At 39.9% G+C, this 21,173-nt stretch overlaps 1 protein-coding gene across 8 annotated transcripts in view; it reads right to left on the bottom strand.

Annotated features, from left to right (window-relative positions):
- GK (glycerol kinase) overlaps positions 1 to 21,173 on the bottom strand; it is a 68,489-nt gene that overhangs the window by 17,014 nt on the left and 30,302 nt on the right. For 4 of the 8 annotated variants that reach the window (XM_070605671.1, XM_070605674.1, XM_070605673.1 and 1 more), the window contains 9 exons: positions 18,274 to 18,350; positions 16,106 to 16,243; positions 14,162 to 14,271; positions 13,613 to 13,679; positions 12,528 to 12,545; positions 10,773 to 10,808; positions 10,315 to 10,382; positions 4,294 to 4,336; positions 3,740 to 3,820 (listed from right to left, as the gene is read on the bottom strand). In XM_070605671.1, the coding sequence (XP_070461772.1) occupies positions 3,740 to 3,820; positions 4,294 to 4,336; positions 10,315 to 10,382; positions 10,773 to 10,808; positions 12,528 to 12,545; positions 13,613 to 13,679; positions 14,162 to 14,271; positions 16,106 to 16,243; positions 18,274 to 18,350 (638 nt within the window). The remainder of the gene's footprint in view (positions 1 to 3,739; positions 3,821 to 4,293; positions 4,337 to 10,314; positions 10,383 to 10,772; positions 10,809 to 12,527; positions 12,546 to 13,612; positions 13,680 to 14,161; positions 14,272 to 16,105; positions 16,244 to 18,273; positions 18,351 to 21,173) is intronic. The other 4 variants (XM_070605675.1, XM_070605677.1, XM_070605679.1 and 1 more) reach the window with 1 other exon arrangement.

Below are 21,173 nucleotides of genomic sequence, written 5' to 3'. Positions count from 1 at the left end.
ATAGTTAAGTGCATCATCTACAAATAAGAACCAACCCTTGGCCTAAGTCATGATCCTCGGGGAAAGGTGCTCGCAAGCCTAATGGTTGTACTCTAAGAAAGACATAATAGAAATGAGAGGGCATAAAGAATAAATTCAATGATAACAGGATAAGGGGACTAAATTATATAAAAACTAGACACATAGCCTGGAAAGTGAAAGGCTAAGAAAGAGGTTACAGGAAGACTGGATTAAAACTAATCAAGCAGGGGCCGGCCTGGTGGCACAGCGGTGCGCACGTTCTGCTTTGGCGGCCCAGGGTTTGCTGGTTCAGATCTTGGGTGCGGACATGGCACCGCTTGTCAAGCCATGCTGTGGTAGGCGTCCCAGGTATAAAGTAGAGGAAGATGGGCACAGACGTTAGCTCAGAGCCAGTTTTCCTCAGCAAAAGAGGAGGATTGGCAGCAGATGTTAGCTCAGTGCTAATCTTCCTCAAAAAAAGGAAGATCAAGCAGATTTGATGTAATGTCATAGCAGGCAAGCATACTTTTCCTCAAAAGCTCCTTGACATGATTGCCACTGCCACGAACAGTATCTGTATAAAGCAAATATTTCAGGATGGAGGAGAGTTGTATCTTGCAAGGTCGTTACACTTAAAATCAGTAGGAGTGGAGAAAAATTACATAAAACTAAGATTATCCTTAAATTGCTTAAAATCATGCATTAGGCATAGTAAACACAATTTTGTATATGCTACAGTAATAGGTATCTCTACATACACATTTATACTGTACTTAATTTTATAAGATTATAAATGCAAACTTGAATTCTATACCATTTTTAATTGCATAGAAAAGAGAAAAGGAACAGAGTTGAATTGGGGGAGCATTATTTTTGAAATGTAATCTATATCATCAATACTTCAGTAACAAGTTAGGGAACTAAAATTAAAACTATTTAGGGCCGGCCCAGTGGCACAGCGGTTAAGTGCGCACGTTCTGCTTCTGGGTGGCCCAGGGTTCGTCGGTTCAGATCCTGGGTGTGGACATGGCACTGCTTGTTAAGCCATGCTGTGGTAGGTGTCCCATGTATAAAGTAGAGGAAGATGGGCATGGATGTTAGCTCTGGGCCAGTCTTCCTCAGCAAAAAGAGGAGGATTGGCAGCAGTTAGCTCAGGGCTAATCTTCATCAAAAAAAAAAAAACCAAAAAAACAAACTATTTATTGCTCAGAAAGTATACTTTCTAAGAAAGTACATGACAAAACTCCATAAACAATGTTTATAGGCTGTGGCAGATAGATTCTTAATTAAGGTAGCCCCATGAGCCCCGCCTCCTGGTGTTCATGCCATAGGTTAGGACCTATGACTTGCTCCTAACCAGTAGCACATGTCAAAGGTGACAGGATGTATGTGATGATGTGTACGTGACTATATCGCATAAGATTATCATGCCTGTTTTCTGGACTCCGGGTCTCCCTTGCTGGCTCTGAGGAAGCAGAGGGCCATGCTAGGAGCCCTAACATGGGAAGAAACGAAGGTGGCCTCTAGGAGCTGAGGGCAGCCTCTGGCTGACAGCTAGCAAGAAACCAAAGCCCTCAGTCCTACAACCGCAAGGAACTGAATTCAGCCAATAAGCTGAGTGAGCCTGCAAGCAGACGGAGCCTCAGGTGAGACTGTAGCCTCAGCCAACACCTTGGCTGCAGCCTTGCAAGACCCTGAGCAGAGGACCCAGCTAAGCTGTTCCGGGGCTCCTGACCCATGGGAACTGTAAGATAACAAATGGGTGTGGTTTTAAGCCACCTACATTTGTGGTAATATTGTTATACAGCAATAGTTCACTAATATACAGGCTTATATCTAAAATGGAATATCTGGCTCAAGAGGGATGAAAAACTCTAAGGAAAACCTTACACTATAATCATAAATCATACCAAAGAAGAGAGGGGAGAAAGGACATTTAAAGAAACCAATGGGGGCTGGCCCCGTGGCTGAGTGGCTAAGTTTGCGTGCTCTGCTTTGGTGGCCCAGGGTTTCGCTGGTTCAGATCCTGGGCACGGAAATGGCATCGCTCGTCAGGCCACGCTGAGGTGGTGTCCCACATGCCACAACCAGAAGGACCTACAACTAAGATATACAACTATGTACTGGGGGGCTTTGGGGAGAAGAAGAAGAAAAAAAGAAGATTGGCAACAGATGTTAGCTCAGGTGCCAATCTTTAAAAAAAACAAAAAGAAACCAATGGGGGAATATAGCGAACCCTCTTTGAAGCTCATATTTAAATAGACAAATATGGCAGAAAATAGGATTTGGTATGTAACCAATATTTACTGAGTGTCTACCACATGCCAGCCTGCTGGGACAGAGTGGTGAACTAGACAGACAAGTACTCTGGCCTCAGGGAACTTACATCCTATGAAAGAACACAGAACATGCAAGTCTCAAATCCTAAGTAAGCTCAAGTTCATAATCATATTAAAAACTCCCAAAAGGATTTTCTTTTGTGAAATAATATTTAGAAAAAGAAGATGAACAAGGAAAGGGGAAAGCACCGCTTCGGGAAGACAGTGCGCTATTAACAGACGGCAGAGGGAAGACGGAACTAATTGACTGCTCTATTTTGCTTCAGTCTCTTCCACCACTAAGAAAAATTTTCCACCGAGAAAGAGTGGGACAAACTGAGACAGTTTAATTGAGTTTAAAGTCTTAGAACAACTAAAGGATCCTGTGCCTTAATTCCTTTTTACTGATAACGAAAATAGGAACCTAGAGATGTCAAAATATCAGGCCTAGATGAATCCCATGCCAGGGGGTAGGGAGAGAAAAAAAGAACTCTCTTGGTGATGAAAACGAGGTAGAGGTCCACATCAGCAGAAATGATGAATTTGCACTTTAAAAATCCCCTCTGTTCTGGGGCCGGCCCGTGGCCGAGTGGTTAAGTTCACACGCTCCACTTTGGCAGCCCGGGGTTTCACCGGTTCGGATCCTGGGCGCAGACATGGCACCGCTCGTGAGGCCACACTGAGGTGGCATCCCACATGCCACAACTAGAAGGACCCACAACTAAAAATACACAACTATGTACCGGGGGGCTTTGGGGAGAAAAGGAAAAATAAAATCTTAAAAAAAAAAGAAATGCTTCCGATTTTACACAAAGAGTACTGCTTCACTGACTTTATAAATAAAGGTTCTAATGCAAACTCACCTTGCCCTACAGACTTAGGCTGACACATTCCTACTAGAATTTGCAAACATGTCTGAAACAAATGCTTGAGTGAAAAATGGCATAAATCTCCTCGCTTTCTTTCTCCCATCAAAATGTGACAGAAAATTTATTTTTACGAGGATACACATGAAGAGAGTTGCTCTGTTTTTTTTTGGGCCCAGCGGTTCTCTCTGGAACACTGAGGCTTTGTGGTTATAATGAAATGCTGAAAAAAATGTTAGCGAATAAGTCGATGCCTTCAGTAAACTTTAGAGACAGAAAATCTTACACTGCAAAGAGGTTAAGTAACACGCCCAGGGTCACACAATTAATTGGTAAAAGAACTGAGGAGCCGATACAAAATAATCCAGGACTCCTGGGAGCCTGGGACACCAGCTCAGTCTCAGGGTCCTTCTACCTAACTGAATGCCAAGAAGAAAACTGAGTTTTTTGAGTCCTATCTATTCAGATTTATCAGAAAAGGTGTTAGAAAACACTGTGAGTTTCATCAGCTTTGACAGTTTGTCATATTATCCATGTTGATCGGAAAAAACTTACTTCCAATGCATAATATACGGGTTTATCTCTGCCGAGTTTATAAGCCACTGTGGTCAGAAGGCCGTGTTCAGAAAATACACACTGTAGGAAGGAGAAAAAGATTTCAGTAGCCAGGCAAATAAAAAGATAGCCTAAGAATATTTTTGAAAGCTAAAATGACCTAGCTACAAAATAATTCAATAAATACACCAATTTAAAAACTAAATCTTAATAGTCAAAATTTCTAGCATTAAGAATACACTTAAACAGAACAAAAACTTTATCCCTTGTTCCAAATTAGATTTCCATTAAGAATCTGGAAGGTTCTAGTGTAGCTATCCCACCAACACAATTAAAAACACAAATATAAAAGTCAAAGAACCTAAAATGGTTCTTACTAGAACCATTCAAATTTAGCGATTTTCAGCATTTTTATTGAGCTCTAAATTTAATCCTGATAAAGAGTAAATAAATGCTGTAGACGCCAAAGTAACTTAATAGCCAATTATGCTCAAGCATTATTTATGTGAAGTTCAAGAAGACTTTCATCAATGTTTTAATTTGAAAAAACCAACCTTACGGCCTGTATTACATAGTAAGAAACAGCCTGTTCCATACCTATAGTTGGGGGAAGAATGAACAGTATAACAATTTTATTAAAAGTAAATGATGAAACATTAATAAGACAAATCATTTAAACTGACATTTAACTTTGTACAACAAAAGTCATTAAAGTTTTAGAAAAGTTCCAAAAGTTAATAAACATCGCGTACTCTTTGGAATACTGTTTTCAAGATAAATCTAGAAGGAAACGTACTTAGTACCATCTGAATGGAAAAATGCAGGTAAAGTATTTAGCGCTTCGTCAGTCATAGCCCAGGGCTGTGTTAAGAAAATATTGCTGAATGACAACAAATTCTATGTTCAGTCACAGTTAGGCTGCTACGAATCCACGTGCAGTGAAGCACTGTGACTAAGGGCCATTCACCAATGGGGCTGGCCAGCTTAGCTCTGCCATTAGTCAGTCATCAACTGAGAAACGCCACTCTCTTCTGGCACAGAGAGGAAGCTCCGTCCAGAGTGCAGGAAAATGTAGCTGGACCACAGGGACAGGGGTGACATAGAGGGGAAGGCTAATTAAGGCCTCGCTTTCCCAGTCTCCCTGCAGGAGAGGCATTCTAACAGCGTGAGTCAGAGCCAGACTGTAACACAGCTGCCATGGAAGAACCGAATTTTCTGTCGTGGCAGCCTTATCGGTATAAGCTTCAGACCCCGCAACAAGTGTGCCATTTAGACATGAGGAAGGAGTTTTGACTTAGGCCAGGCAGATAAGCAGCCTAAACTGATACCAGTAAGGGTCACAGTGAAATAGTTTTCAACTGAGTTGGCTGCAACTGCCACCCTTGGCTCTCCGCAAGCCGCCCTGCCCGAGCTTGGGATTCCCTCTCCACAGGCCTTGCGGCTGTGTTCTGCGACATCAGCTGCGTTTGTCTTGTGCAGCAAACAGAAACCAAGGGCTATTGTTTCCCATAAACATTTTTCCAGGCACCACTGTTGTGAATAAGAATTAGCCCCAAATATTCTATCCTTTCTCACCCAAACATATTCTTGGCCTGCATTATGAACAGCTAACACATTCACAGAGCATGGGACTAGTGAATACAGTTGTCCCCCCGCCATCCACGGGGGGTATGTTCCAAGAACGCCACTGGATGCCTGAAATCACAGACAGCACCGAACCCTATATATACTATGTTTTTTCCTATACATATACACCTATGATAAAGTTTAATTTATAAATAAGGCACAGTAAGAGAATATCCAAATTGCCAGCATCACTTCTCTTGTGCTCTAGGGCCATTATTGAGTAAAATAAGGGTTATTTGAACACAAGTACTGCGACACCACTACTGTTGATCTGATACCCAATAGGGCTACTAAGTGACTAATGGGCAGGTAGCGTATACAGCGTGGATACGCCAGACAAAGGGATGATTCATGTCCCGGGCAGGACGGAGCAGGATGGCGTGAGATTTCATCACGCTACTCAGAATGACGTGCAATTTAAAACTTATGAATTGTTTATTTCTGGAATTTTCCATTAATATTTTTGGACTGCGGTTGACTGTGGGTAAGTGAAACTACTGAAAGCGAAACTGTGGATAAGGGGGACTACTGTGTCTAAGTTTTAAAAGACATCAGTCAAATAACACTAGGTACAGGTAATAACATATTTACAAATTAAAACACATAAATCACTATACCTTTTTACTTCCGTGATGCTGAAAATGCTTTGTATTTTAAGTTAATCTCCTTTACTAAATATTCATAAAAATGGAAGTTAATTATCTCTTTCATGCTTTTTGAAGGAGAAATCTGTACCAATTAGCCCCCAGAAAAACACTCTGTAGGGGCTGGGCCAGTGGTGTAGAGGTTAAGTTCGTGTGCTCTGCTTTGGCAGCCTGGGGTTCACAGGTTTGGATCCTGGGCACGGACCTACACATCGCTCATCAAGCCATGCTGTGGAGGCATCCCACATATAAAATAGAGGAAGATGAGCAGATGTTAGCTCAGGGACAATCTTTCTCAGCAAAAAGAGGAAGATTGGCAATAGATATTAGCTCAGGGCTAATCTTCCTCACCAAAAAATAAATAAATAAATAATAAAAACAAAAAAGCCCAAAAAACACTGTGTACCAAACAGTAGTGTACAAGTCTTAAAGTACAAAATTGATACAAAGGCTCAAGGCACTTAATAAAAGTGAATTCTTAAGTTAGTATTCTTAACAATTAAGGAGCATCATCAATGTATGAAGAGACTCACTTGCTACATTTAGGTCACAGCTTTCAAAGCAGTACACAGGCAATCATTTTCCTCTTAAATTTTATTATTTTTTCTTCACAGTCATCAAACATATATGGAGCTTTCAGCATTTATATGGTCTACCTACCCTTCCTCAAGATTGTACTGTGTTCTAACATCCCAGAAAGATGCCTGACTTTTCTAACCTCTGTGAAGGTAAAGGTTGCTTGCTATTCATCATGGAGAAGTGTGCCAAAGACTGTGCACGGGGGGAGGGTGAGTGGCCCAGGCTGAAGCTGTGAAGGAGGCAAAAGGGCTCCTTTATTACACTTAGTCAGCACCTCTGGGGAGGGAAGGCATCTATCTTGGGTTCTCTCTCTTTCTTTCTTGGAGAGGAAGATTGGCCCTAAGCTAACATCCGTTGCCAATCTTCTTCTTTTTGCTGAGGAAGATTGTCGCTGAGCTAACATCTGTGCTAATCTTCCTCTATTTAGCATGTGGGACACCGCCACAGCATGGCTTGATGAGTGGCGTGTAGGTCCGCACCCAGGATCCAAACCAGGGAACTCTGGGCCACCAAAGCGGAGCCCGTGAAATTAACCACTACACCACTGGGTCAGCCCCTTGGGTTCTCTTTCTTAAAAGCAAAATTTAATGTTCAAATAATCCTTGTTCATTCTGGAAAAATTAGAAAATACAAACAGACTAAAAAAGAATTAGAATCACCCATAGTCTGTTCCTCTACCCCAAAACAGAGACAGGGAAACTTTCCACTGAATTCTGAGCTGACTGCCATTTTCTCCCTGCTGAGATTCAGAGAGATTACCTAAATTCTCAGTCCCAATCTCTCTAACCTCTTAGGACTTCACTTTGCCTATCACTTATCTCCCCATTTATTTTACAGTTTCCATCTGTTTTCTACTCAGACTCCAAAGAAACATTCTCTGGTCTTGCCATTAACTTAAAAACACAAACAAAAAAATTTCCCCAAGCTTGGCATGATCTTGTTAACCTAAAGAACTACTTACTTTGCTCACCATTCCTGGATGGTTACATTTTTGCAAAGCAAATTCTGTCCTGCTGTCGCTATTTTCTACCTACCCACATCTTTTTTGACCATCAGCAACCTGGCTTTTATCTTGAACATTCTTTCCACAAAAGCTTCATTCTTGGAGATCACCACTGAAGACCTAATTTTTATGTACACTGGTCTGTTCACATTCTCAGCCTCCATGACATTTTGGGAGTACTTTGCACTGCTGACCTCTTAAATATCTCTACCCTAGATTTCCACATTAATGAATAACTGCACTCTATTTTTCTGAACTCTTTACCCCTGTGTCTTGCACTTCTAAATATCTCCTTGGTAATTTTATCCATTCCTATTGATTCAAAATCACCTCTAAATGAGGGAAATTCAAAGTCTCTACTTTTATATTGAACTCATTCTACATTTCTAAATGTGTGCAATATTTGGCCTACCAGTACCACAAACATGTCCCAAACAGATATTCTTCAAACCAGGCCCATTCTACTTTGGCTAAGCCCAACCACTGGGCCCAGGTGACTAGACTCCATACCTACTTCCTGTCTCTCCTCTCTCTGCAGTGCTGTGGACATCCACCCACAGCGTCCCTCTGTCCCCATCCTGCTCAGCTCTTGTTCTTCTTCCTGGGATGATGTAGTGGCCTCCTCCACGGCCTCTTTGCCTCTAGTCTCTCCTCCCTTTGACCTAGGACTGCCATAGCATTAATGGCCAGCTCCAGTCATCTCTGAACACCAGCTCACAAACCTTCTGAAGTGTCCCACTGCCTATGACGAAAAACCTCCTCAGTCAGAACTTTAGGGCTTCACAACACGATCCTAGCCTTATTTCCTCCCACTTCCCTACCCAAACGTTCTCGCCATTCTCTAAACAAGTTTTTCCATTTCCCTATTCACATCCTCATTCAGTGTTCTGTGCCCTCACCAATATCACTCATTCTTCAAAACATCTCATTACTAACAATCTTTTGTGATTTTTCTCCCCTCCCTTTGAAATCCAATAGCAGTACTTCAAAGTTTCTTACGGCACGTAAATTCTGATGTATAATATGATTAACTGTATGTTTGTGTTCCGTCCCCTCGAGAAGAGAAATATGAGCCCTAAGATTTTACAATTTGCTATTTCCCTCCTCCAACCTGCAGGGGCTGCAGAGATACTCAACGAGCCCTCCCTAACTTCAATTCTCCATTTTAGGATTTGGCTGAGAATGCTCAAGGGGAAGGGGAGCAGAAAGAGGAGGAAACAGGAGGCAATTTTATTGGGTACCTCCCTTGTGCTCTCTGCTGTGTTAGGTACTTGACAAATAGAGAGAGCACCTGATTTATTGGCGTTAGTGTGCCTGGCGGAGGAGGAAAGAAGGACAGAAACGGCCTACTTTTCTATCATTTCTCTTGACTCCTGACTCAGCTGCCTGGAGCTCAGAGTTCAAGGAATATGTTTCCAGACTCATGCTGACTCAAGCTATCTTGATTGTACCCTTGGGATACCATGACCTGCAAAGAATTTCCATATCTCCCAATCTCCTTCCAAAAAACTCTCACATCAATAATGTCACACTCTTGCATGAGGACTGCTGACCCTACTAGACTACAAGAACATTCCATCGAAAATGTTAGACATTCCCTTATTCACAGAAGAGTTTAGCCACTGAAGTTAAAATTGATGAGAGAACTAGGAAATCCTCAAGAACAGCACAATTAAATGTAAACAGTCTCCTGTTGGCTTTTTGGAAAGCTTTACCACAGAGGGGACAGTAAAGTGCAGAGGTTAAGAGCCCCGGCTAAGTCGAATCAGATGGATCTGGGTGCAATGACTTCTCTTACTTACTATCTTAACATTTCTGAGCATCTGTTTTCTCATCCTAAAGTGGGAGTAATATTATCACTCTTAGATATGGGGCTTTGTTACAGACTCTGCTTGTGTGCGTAGTAAGAACACGAGATTAGGGGGCCGGCCCGGTGGTGCAGCGGTTAAGTTTGCACGTTCCGCTTCTCGGCGGCCCGGGGTTTGCTGGTTCGGATCCCGGGTGCAGACACAGCACTGCTTGGCAGCCATGCTGTGGTAGGCGTCCCACGTATAAAACTAGAGGAAGATGGGCACAGATGTTAGCTCAGAGCCAGGCTTCCTCAGCAAAAAGAGGAGGACTGGCAGTAGTTAGCTGAGGGCTAATCTTCCTCAACAACAACAAAAAAAAAAAAAAAAAAAAAAAAGGAACACGAGATTAGGCGAAAATGCACCAAATCTCTACTTTCATCATTCCTTCTGCTTCTTGTCAAAGTAGAAACCCCAGGCAGTGGGGAGAAAGCACAGTGCCAGAAAAATAACATTGAAAATCCCACAAAAACATGATGTTATCGTTACAGTGAGAAAGTCTAGGGCAAGAACAATATGTTCAAAGTTGTAGTTTAAATAATGGTTCTTTCTCTCAGCCGCTTGGCCATCCTCCACCCTCCACCAACCTCCCCCAAAAAGGCATGAATATGTTAAACCAAAACTTAGTTTCTGGATGGAAAAAGTATTGAATTTTATAAATTAAGGTCTTCGTAAGCCTCATCAGTGTGTTTACCTATGCGTAATGTATTTTATTTGAAGGAGATGAAGAAAAACCAATGGCAAGAAATTTATATATCCGTATTGGAATTCTTAAGCTATTGATTTTCAGCTTGGATGAACTTTAAAAGCTTTTCCTCATTCAAAGCAACAAAGGGAAAAATAAACAAACAAAACACCACTGTTTCTTAAACTCACGTGTTTTTGGCTTGTCCATCCTGGAAGCACATTTGTCCCACCAATGCAGCAGACTGGTCTCCCAAACACTGAACGTATAAATGACAATAAAGAACACTGACAAAGATGACATTATGAATTTCCCTTTTAGGAGAGCCATAGGATTTATTTTTCCTATTTTATTTATCAAGGAATGAAGTGTCTTATGTGTTTTGCATTGCTTCCATGTGGCCATTTTCACATTTGTTAATACCCCCATGAGATAACAGGTATGAGAAGGGAGAGTTAGAGTTAATTTATTCAAAAGATTCTCAATGGCCCACACTGTGTCACATAAGAACAAGAATTGGCCAATTTCTCGGCTCTTGTTTTCTATAGTTGAGGAAGGAGCAGATTGATTAAGATATAGGAGGAAAGCCATACATGGAAGGGGGGGTGGGTTGGGAGGTAGCAGGGAGATGTTTGTTGATGAAACTTACCCCAGATATTGGCACACCTTCCAAGGCCCCAGCTTTCTAATAAAATTTTAAAAAAGGATTATGAATAATCACAAACTGCTGGCTCTACTAACATAACTGCAACAGGAATGAACGTGAATAGCAACGTGCCATAGCATGTGGGCAGACAAGACAGAGCAAGTGCTTTAACTATGTGAGTGGTTCAGAGACAGAGACTAGAAGTATTCCTAGAATGACAAGAAGAGACGTGGCGCTGGAGAATGGACATGAGACATTGGACTGGGAGTCAGGAGATGGAGTCCTGGTTAGTTAGTGTTAAGCCACTGAGCAGGCCGCTGAAACTTCTCTATGCCTCAATTTATTTATCTCACAAAATGGAACCTGGGCTACATAAATGCCGAAGTCTATTAGCTCTTTGCTATTATCGCTAGTACTAAGAACAGACTAACACGTTCTTTAAAATGAACATATAAATAGCTACCAAACCAGCATGGAACATATTTATTTTAGAAGGCTGTGTTTTGCCAACTATTCTTCCGACCCGAACTGCTCTTAAGGTAAGTAAGAAACACAAGAGTGCTCAGGTATTGGGTATTATTTGTTCAGAGCCAACATCATTCTGCAAGATTAGATAAGCAAGAGTTAATTCATGTCATGAATAGTGGTTTTTATTTTGATCAAGTATGACCAAGCATTCTAGGAAGAAAAACGAGACTTAAGTGGCTGACTGTACTTTACCAAACTTAATGTTTTAAAAAACATACACTCATACAGAGAAATCTGTACTGGTATTCAGGAATTAGGGGAAAGGAATGTGATCCGCAACGCAGCAGGAAGAACACCAAACACGAGCTTTGGACCGACCCCTCAGTCTGCCATTTGCGAGCCGGTCTCCCGGCCTCTGGGAGCTTCAGGTTTCCTATCTGCTATAGCGAGGGTAGGAAGAGAAGCCACCTCACATGGCTATGATGATAAGGAAATTAGAGCATATATGTGGAAACCCTTTACAAAACAGAAAAGACTCCCCAGATAGCGGGTATTATTTAATTTCTTTCCTGCGTTCCGGTTAAGACCTGCTGTTTTTATTTACTGCATATATTCTTAGAAAATCTGAACCTGGATAATAAGGGAAGGGTAAATTTCATAAAGGGCTGAAAGTGAAGCAGTAGGAAACCTAGAGGCTGTATATTTGAACAGATTTAAAGACTAAAGGAAGTGTTTGCTTATCCTATTGAAGTTCCTAACAAACTGCCGGCGGGATCTACTATGTGCGGTCAGGCACATAAAGCTCTCCTTTTTCTTCACAGTGAGGGGTCTCTGGAGGACTCCTGGGAACATCCTCCGGTGAAGCATGCAGAAAAAGTGACAGTGCATTTCCAACTACCTGGTCTGAGAAGTTGGTCAAGATATCATGTTTCAGACATTTATCTATCAAGATAGATGTTTCAGACATTTAAAAGCTATATCTGATTTCCATATTATGCTTAAGCCCAAAGCATATCGCAACTGTACTTTGTAACGGGGAACGTCAGAATTTCTCATTCCAGAAAACTACCTTAGTCTTTTAGTTCGAAACGTTAACTTAAAAATAGACAAATAAGATTAAGTTTTAAAAAACCCTAAAGCTTGACTAGAGCTTATAATAATTTGGAGGTTCATGGAGATTCTAGAAAAATCTGTTTAGTAAATGGACTTCTGCTTGTCTAAAACTAAACAGAAATGCACTGTATCTTTTCCAAATGAATGGGTAGCATAATTGGTGGGCAACCTACTCACCAGGCTATGAGAGATTTTCTATAGTCAGCAAGGGGGGAAAAGGGGGACAGAAGCACAATATTTTAAACGCAAGAGAAAACTAGGCCAGTTAAATGTTTTTTTCAACCATTCTCTGAAACCGTTTCTTAAGAATAGTTTTTTCTCTGACCCAAGTCAGTTTGTAGAAAGCTATGGAATCACTGAAGCACTTTTATTGTAGATAAGTAGCAACCATGCTTCCCTTAAAAGATTCCATGTTGCCTTAAAAGGCTTTATTGTAAACATTTAAGAATTCACGCTCAAGCTTGATCCAGAGTACTTAGAGTTCAACTCTATAACTCTCTAAGTAGAGTTTCTAATATTTGTTATGAAATGTCTAAACAATATTTTTTGCAATTTATCTTAGATGTATTCTTAAGTTATATCATAAATTCCAGGTTTTTGTGCTCAAACACCAGTTCAAATCCTCCTAGAGGCTTTCATTCCTGATGTGTCAACAGAGATACTCAATGACGCTAAGCACACTTTTTTGCTGAAACTACTTTTTCTCTGGGTTTCACTGAAAGCAACAGTAAAAATGTGCATCATGGAAACCAGTTTCATTAGCGATCACAAATCAGAAAAAGACTCTTCGCTTTCAGTTTCTTTGCTAAAGTTCTGCTCAGGTTGACAAAGAATCTAATATAAAAACATGGTTTGGCCATCAAGAGACTCAACAGGAAAAAGGACCCCAGTAAAACAGTAAAACCCTCCTATAAACTAGAAGCAGACCCCACAACTACGAAATAGTTGTTTGGATAAAAAGAATAAACTTGGCTCGAACGTTCCCACGTCACGCACTGTAGGTAGATTATCCCATTAATACTTTAGAAGTAGTAATACGCAAAGAAAAGCCAATTAAAGTTTATAAAAAGTAAAATCAATTGGTAGGAAGGACTCTAAGATTTTTAAGTTATAAAACTATTTAAACAATACTAAATTCTTATTTTACATACTACCAACATTCACAGAAAAGTCACAACTCTCAAAGTACAAAACATAACACAACTGACTTTTGAATTCCGAATAACAAAGCTTTCGTTTTTTAAATGAAAATTTTTTGTTACCATTAGGCCATAGATCTCAGAGGAACTCCGGACATTTGGAAGGACTTTCATTGGAATTTCAAAAAATCTGAAAAACAATAAGATAAGACTGGGTACATAACACTATTTTAAATAAACATCTGGAAACATTTATCTGTATTTAAAGGCAAAAAATGTAAATAGCAACTAGAAATGGATGCATTTGACTATAGAGTTAAATAGCAACAAATAAATAAGCCAGCAGAACATAGCTGTATGCTTGCATATTTAACATTTCAACTTTATAGAAACAAATCAATAAAAAATAAAAAGCACAAAGAAACCAAAGTACTTTTCTAAAGGAACCTAATCTTCCTCGAAGAATAATCAAGACAATTACTTAATTTGGCCTGTTTATTATATATGCAACAACAGCCTCTCTTAAAAGAATATACAACACAGACTTGCATATTGTAGTTGAAATAGCAAGGATTAAAGTCTCGTGCTTCCCCGACATCTAAAAGTAGTAAGATGTAGGTTATAAATAGGTAACACATTTGGAAACTATCCTTAGGGCGAAACACAACTCACTCGCAGAGCTCTTTATCCCATTCCAGAGAATGAATGTTGAAAAGCATCGTCCTACTTGCATTTGTTACATCGGTACAATGGACGCCTCCATTGGCTCCTCCTGTCAAACTCTAGACAGAATAAACAGGACATGTTAAGTTTGTACCTATCTGCAATTCAGTTTACATTTTCTCAAAGGCCACATTCAGTCGCAGAGCACACAAAGCAGGAGAATGGAACATTTCAATTATTTCATTTTCTAGTTTTCGGCAGTGTCCAGTAGAATTATAACGTGAGCTATGTATGTAATTTAAATTGTTCCAGCAGCTACATTTAAAAAGTATAAAGAAGCAGTGAAATTAATTTTCATAATACTATAGATTTCTTTAACCCAATATATCCAAAATATCCTGTCAATATAAAAAATTATTACTGAGATATTTTACCTTTGTTTGGTACTAACTTTGAATGACGGTGTGTATTTTATACTCACAGCACATCTTGATTCAGACTAGCACATTTCAAGTGTTCAACAGTCATTTGTGGCTAGGTGGCTACGAGACTAAACAGCACAGTTCTAGTTAATTGATGGTTAAACAAAAAATCGGTTTTGTTTTCATCATCTTATTTTTGGAAAATGCAGAGTCTTATTAAATTTGGCAAAGTGAAATCCACTGAAACGCCTGCCTCTTTAGGATCTTACTGAACCCTGTGTTACTGTTGTTTCTTTGTTTTTTGGAATAACAGTTCATTGGGCTGTGCCTGTGCTGACGCAAGCGCATATCCTGAAAGCAGAGTTTCAAACCTTCTCATGTTAATACTCTCAGACCTGAACTGGAAGCACTGCTGCCTTCTTTTATGTGGAAGCAGTAAGAGGGAAGGAAGGAACAAAAATGAAGAAACGGCATCACATGGAGGTACAGCCAAATGTGTGCCCTTGGGTCTTCTGCAGCTCAGTTCCCACATCCTGCGCTACTCTGGTTCCAGGCAACAGTCAGAACTATTGTCAGAACTATTTCAACTGTGACTAACATGTGTGAAAACTGCTGGCTGTGAGCACAAAGCACAGCCTGCACTGGCCAAGCACAGGGAGGGGTGGAGAAGGCGCTGCTTCCCCACAGCAGTTCTGGAAGATCTGCTCTGTGGATCTGGCAAGTGAGACTGGGACAATATCCTCCTGATGCTCCCTTGAATGTTGAGAAAGATAACCACATACTTACTGAAGTATTTACAAATGAAATTATATGTCTGGGATTTGCTTTAAAATTATCTGTGGGGAGAAAGAATACGTGAGTATAGTTGAAACAAGATTGGCCATAGTTGATCGCTATAGCTGGCTCACTGCTGGAGGGGTTCATTATACCATTCTCTCCGTTTTGGGGTATATTTGAAAATGCCCATAATGAAAGAGAACTCGTACTTTTAAGATATATCCGGGAAATGTTTGAAATGTTAGTTTCTACTCCTCCATGTTCAGCTTAGGCAAAAAGATTATAGATCAAATATTTCCACTATAATTTTTCATATTATGGCTTAATTAAATAAGAGACAGCTGTGTAATGTTGAAAGCGAATAATATAAACAGCCTAGGTGCTTTCTCATGTTAAATAGCTATTTCTTCTAAGAAATGGCCAGTGGAAAAGAAGTACATGATAGGCAAGAGAGAAAGGCTATCTAAATTACTAATTAGCTAAATTACTTATTCTAAAGATAATAGATGTGAGATATGGGTTTGGTAATCATCCTCCATTTTTACTGAAGTAAGGCAAGAAAAAATGAAGAGGAAGCAGGCAAAAATGCCTCTCAAATGGAGGCTGAAACGTTCTGTTGTTTCTTGAGTGGCTTTTCTTAACAATGCTGCCGACTAAAAAGCTTGAACTCTTAGTAGAAAATAGATAGCAGGCAAAGCAATCTAGAAAATTTCTGAAAAAAATTTCTCCATACACACATTATATTTAAACATACCCAAATAAGCCATGAATCAATAGTCCCAAAAAGAGCTCTATCTTCTTCAACAGCCTTTTGAACTTTTCTCACATTGTCAAGGAGCCAACGAAGTTTCACCGCACTGAAGTAAGTGCTAAGCGGAAGGCCTGTCTTGGACTAAAAACAGTCATGAAATTCAGCCAGCAGAGTAAATTCATAACAGTTTAAAATAAAACAAAACACCAAACCAAAAAACTCAACAAGTCCCAAAATATTCAAAGGCCCTAAAGGCAACCCCACAGTATTATGGATAAGAATACTTCTCCTATCTCATGGCACAGGAAAGCATGCTCACGAACAAAGATCAGAGTGACATGTTTGCAGGTCAAAGAACATCCACGTAGCAAGGTAAAAAGAAAAATAAATGACACAATGACCTGTAACCTAGATAGTGAAGACACGGATGTTAACTTTTGGGATGAGTCAGTACTATATGCAGAACCTACTCCAAAACTCTGCTTTTCATTTTATATTCCACGAAAGTGACATGTAAACTATTGAAAATCAGAGAGCACATCAAATCATAAACTAATAACCTTAACCAGAAAGTTTGTTTTAAAACATATGACTAAACAACAATAATATTTCTGTGTAAAAAATACGTATTATAAATAAATATATATTTATACACACACACACATGTTAAAGTAACATAATATAAAATTAGTGGAGAATAAAGTAGAGGTCAAAGACACGCCAGATAAAAGCAACAGAGAGTTGCTCTATGTAAGAAAGTAGTTGCCTAAATTCAGCAAATACATTGAACAAAGTGAGGGTGGATTGAATAAAAGTTAAAGGATAAAAGTGAAACACATATGGGCTTATCAATCTTCCTTGAGAATGGATCAGGTCCAGCTCTTATTTTTATTAGTATATTAAACATCAAATTTATTTATAAGGGTTGATGAAAGTGGTTAAGAAAATACATACATCAAAATAATGCAACTATCTTTCTCCTCCCCCATCTCTACCCTCCTCATTTATCACCTAACTACAGAAAGTGATAACCTTTTTTGCTTCTTATCTCCTATGGATACATTTAATAAGAAAACTCAAACCAAAGGATTTACTACTTTAATGCAACCTCTAAGTTAAGAATCTTAACTCATGGTTTCTAGCTTTCCTAGGGAAAAAAAAAGATCAATGCTCAAAAATAATGAAAGGAAATAATTTATAAGAATATTCTTCTTTGATTTGAAGGACCAAGGGTCGTCCCACAAAGTCAATAGTGAGGTAGTACATGTCATTTTCATGACTTTGGTACAAAGTGTAAACATTGCTTAAAATGGCATTGGAGAGAAAAACATGCATCCTTTGAAGCAAAGTGCAGCTGGAGGTGGGAGTGAGGGTTAAGCAGGGTGACAGAGAGAACAGAACAGGAAGTGAGTAAGGGTATATTCAGGACTAGCCTGAAGTTATCTGGGTGGGTGAGGGCAGGAATGGTTTGTTAAATTGCTACAATTAATGGGATCTGAACACTAGTTTCAGAACAAAGAACTACAAGAAAATGCCATAAGAGCCCCATGGACAAACATTAAGAGCATAAACCAAAAAACAGAACTTCCTTTTGGACACTAGGAGAACTCTGCCTTGGCCTTGCTACGAAAAACACGCCTTGCCCGTTTCAAAAATTCTTTCTCCCTTCTTTTATCTGAAGAGAGATCTATATAAGGACTGACGTTTAGGCAATTTTTCTTAGCCTTCTTCATATGAAGAAAGCAGAAGAGGAGTTCAACAAAGGGTTGGAATGTCTTCCACCCTCCCTGAATGCTGATGTCTAAAAACTCAAAAGCACCCAGAACTTCGTTTGATGGATAGTAGAAAATAAGAGGGATGGATGTGAAAAGCAGGCTTGAATTACAGGAAGTACTCCTAGGGAGTATGGCTTAAGCCCCTGGGTCACATTATAATCCCCTCCAGCCTTCAACCTTGGAGTATTAGTGCTCCAATGCAGCACAGGGCAAGAAAGACAGGAAGGTAAAGACTTGAGTTGGCCTCAAATATCTGCAGAGAAATATTCTATAAATTGTATCGAATAACTATTGTGCAATAAGACGTAAGGCCCAAATAGTCTTTCTGGTGAAATCGCTAAACTTATTTTTTTTAAACAAGCATTCTTATAGTATACTTTTGAAGAGATCTCTTACCTTGACAAAGTTATTATTTCCTGGAATTCTTTTACTAAGATTCTCAACGGTAGACTGGGTTCTTAGATCAAGCCACACTACAGACCAAAATATAATAATATATATGAAAAACTTCATTTAAAAGAATCAAATATTAATGAAATCACTGTCAGGGATAGGAGACCGATTAGTTTCCATAAGCAATTAAAATGCTATAGTTTTCAAAAGACAGAAATTAGAAAATTAGAAATGAATGGACATATTGTTAGAAGAGAATAAATTTATGAGGGAGAATTTAAAGCTTTCATACAAAATTACAGACCAAATTAGGAGAACAATACAAACCTTAGGGCACTTATTTTGTATCCTTTTTATAGAAAAAAAGCAATGAAAAAATGTTTTGAATATGGATTTCCTAAGCATACATGAGTGCAAAGAAAATCTAAATGCTAAGTAAGCTAGTTGCCAGTGCAGAATGCACAGCCCAGGATCACTGTACTGTGTATAAAGCATGTATCTTAGAAAACTCAGGAGCAATTTGCGACAAAGTAGAGAATCTGGTACTATTATTGAGGGGAAAAAAAATAAGATTCAGTCTCTCATGTATGAAATGCTTATTTACATTAAGCTCTTTCAAAATAGGTTAGAACCCAGAAGGGTTAAAAGAGTTATTTAAAGGTCACCATTGTTTCTCCACGCTGGATTATTAAAAAATCTCCATTTTAACAGATGAACGTTATCTTAACTATTGTCCGCTTTCTGATCCCCTAGTAGAAAGGACTTCTGTTCTGCTTCATGACAGAAGGCTTGAGAAAAGAGAAGGCACTAAATGGTACATAAAGCAATTATGAAAGGTAATCAATGGGATTAGCCGAGCTTTGTCAGATTTAAGTTTTGTACTTAACTTTCCTAACTTTTAATCTGTTAGCGGTCATTCGCTATTTTTAGGCACTGACGGTGCTCAGATGCCTCCTGAAAAGACTCAGGCCCACGGGCTATTTAAAGGGCACCAGGGAAGACTATACACACTTGCCCACTACACGTGAATGCTGGCAGTTACTGTCCAGTTTGGTTCACCCTGAACTATACTATTTCTTTCTCTTCATTTAAAACCAGTTAGTTTTAATCAATTCTTCCTAATTACTTAGACTGTCATTTCCCTTGAGAGCTATCTGTGCTTGATCCTGACAGTAGCTGCTTCACACTGAGCTTTAAATCGGGGACTTCAGGACACTACACCGGTTTCCACAGGTGTGAAAAGCAGCAAAAAAAAGGGCTCATCACTACCAAGGAAACAGGAGAACAAAGAGGAAGACCAAGGCAATGTATGGCCGATAGGCGATATCTGCATTTGCCGCCCAGCATCCATTCCTCCTGCCTCTGAGAGCAGTACTTCAAATTCTCTTTAGGAAATCACCCCTCCCTCATCCTCAGCCGTGCGGTTTGCCTGAGATTTGACCCTACTGCCAGCCCACTGTCTTGATCCCGGTAACGGGCTCAGAGAGAGCATGTGGTTTAATCAGCCCAACTGAGATTTATGCTCAGTCTGCAAGAGCCCCTCGCCTCAGCTCAGCTCGGCAGTGTGTGGCTGGGCAGCGTGTGGCTGCCCTCAGGAAGAAAGAGCTGAACTGGCCACATCTGGAGCCATCCCAGAAAAGACAGACTTGTGAGGGATCCAGGTGATACTGTCTGAGTCTGGAATCAAACAGCACCGGAACTAAGCTATTTTTGGATCGCTGGCTCCATGAGCAAAAGAATTCTTTTTTTTTTTTACTTCATTTAGCTGGAGTCGAGTTTTCTATTACTTATAGTATGACTGGAAGAAGCCATTAGCAGCAGCAGCATGGAGTTAGCAAGATCTCCCATGTCCAGGGAACAAGGGCAGTCCACTTTTTACACAGTGGCAGTGTCCTGTGCCTGTGACAAAAGCAGACCCTCCTCGGGCAAGCAACCGCAGCAGGTGCGAATGGCTTAACAGGCTAATTGGGAAAAGTGGAGAAATTTGAGAGAAAAGTTTTAAATCTGTGATAGGTAGAATTAACACGTATATCTCAAGTCTCAGTGCTTCAAACTACAGTGGGCTAGGGGTTTAAAATCATTCTAGTGAGTTTCGATTACCTACTTTAAAAAAATGAAATAAGATGGAGCGGAAAAATCAGAATTCACTGAACTCGGTAAGAGAAGTATTGGCTTTTTGGTTTTAATTATGTGGGTTTGATGAATCTTGGTGTAAAATATATTTCTTCCCAAGGAACATGAAAGCCATTGCTCTAGGCTTTTTGTTTAATGACTCAAAGCCTTCTAGGTCAGTGGGTTTCTTTCTATATTTTAATGGACATAACAATCACTAGGGAGCTTAAAGATGGACTCCATCCGCAGAAATTCTAGGATAAGAGGTCTAGGGAGGGGGCCCCAAAATACACTTTTTAAATAGGTGCTCCCTTTTAAGAAACACTGCTAGACTCCACAGCAGTGGTTCTTTTCCAGAAAGCACACCAGAATCACCTGGAAAACTTCGAAATCACACAGCTCAGGCCCTGCCTTGCAGGATTCTGGTGGCTGGTCTAGGCAAGGAAGGCCTGAGTCTTCCTACTTTTGTTATAAGCATCCCAAGTTATTCAGTATCATACTAGAACTTGAGGACCTCTTTTCTAGCGCATGTTCTTTAGGATACTGGATTTGTTCCAAATGTTTATTTTAAAACAAAACTAAAGACAAACTGAAGATCAGGTGGCTCCCTGAGTCCCAGTGGCTCTGTGACTCTATTGCTCCTTGACAAAGACCACTTTTGTAACTGGGTACTTTACCCCTCACTTGAAAGCCTGTAAGTATCCACAGCGGTATCCGCAGAATTAACACCTTACCAAAAAGAGTCAAAACACTGGATGTGAAATCAAGAGACCAAGGTTCTACGTCTTTTG

Source organism: Equus przewalskii, chromosome X, assembly GCF_037783145.1.
Source record: "Equus przewalskii isolate Varuska chromosome X, EquPr2, whole genome shotgun sequence".
NCBI lineage: Eukaryota > Metazoa > Chordata > Mammalia > Perissodactyla > Equidae > Equus > Equus przewalskii.
Note: the sequence above shows the minus strand (reverse complement) of the source record. Positions and strands in the feature narration are given on the sequence as shown.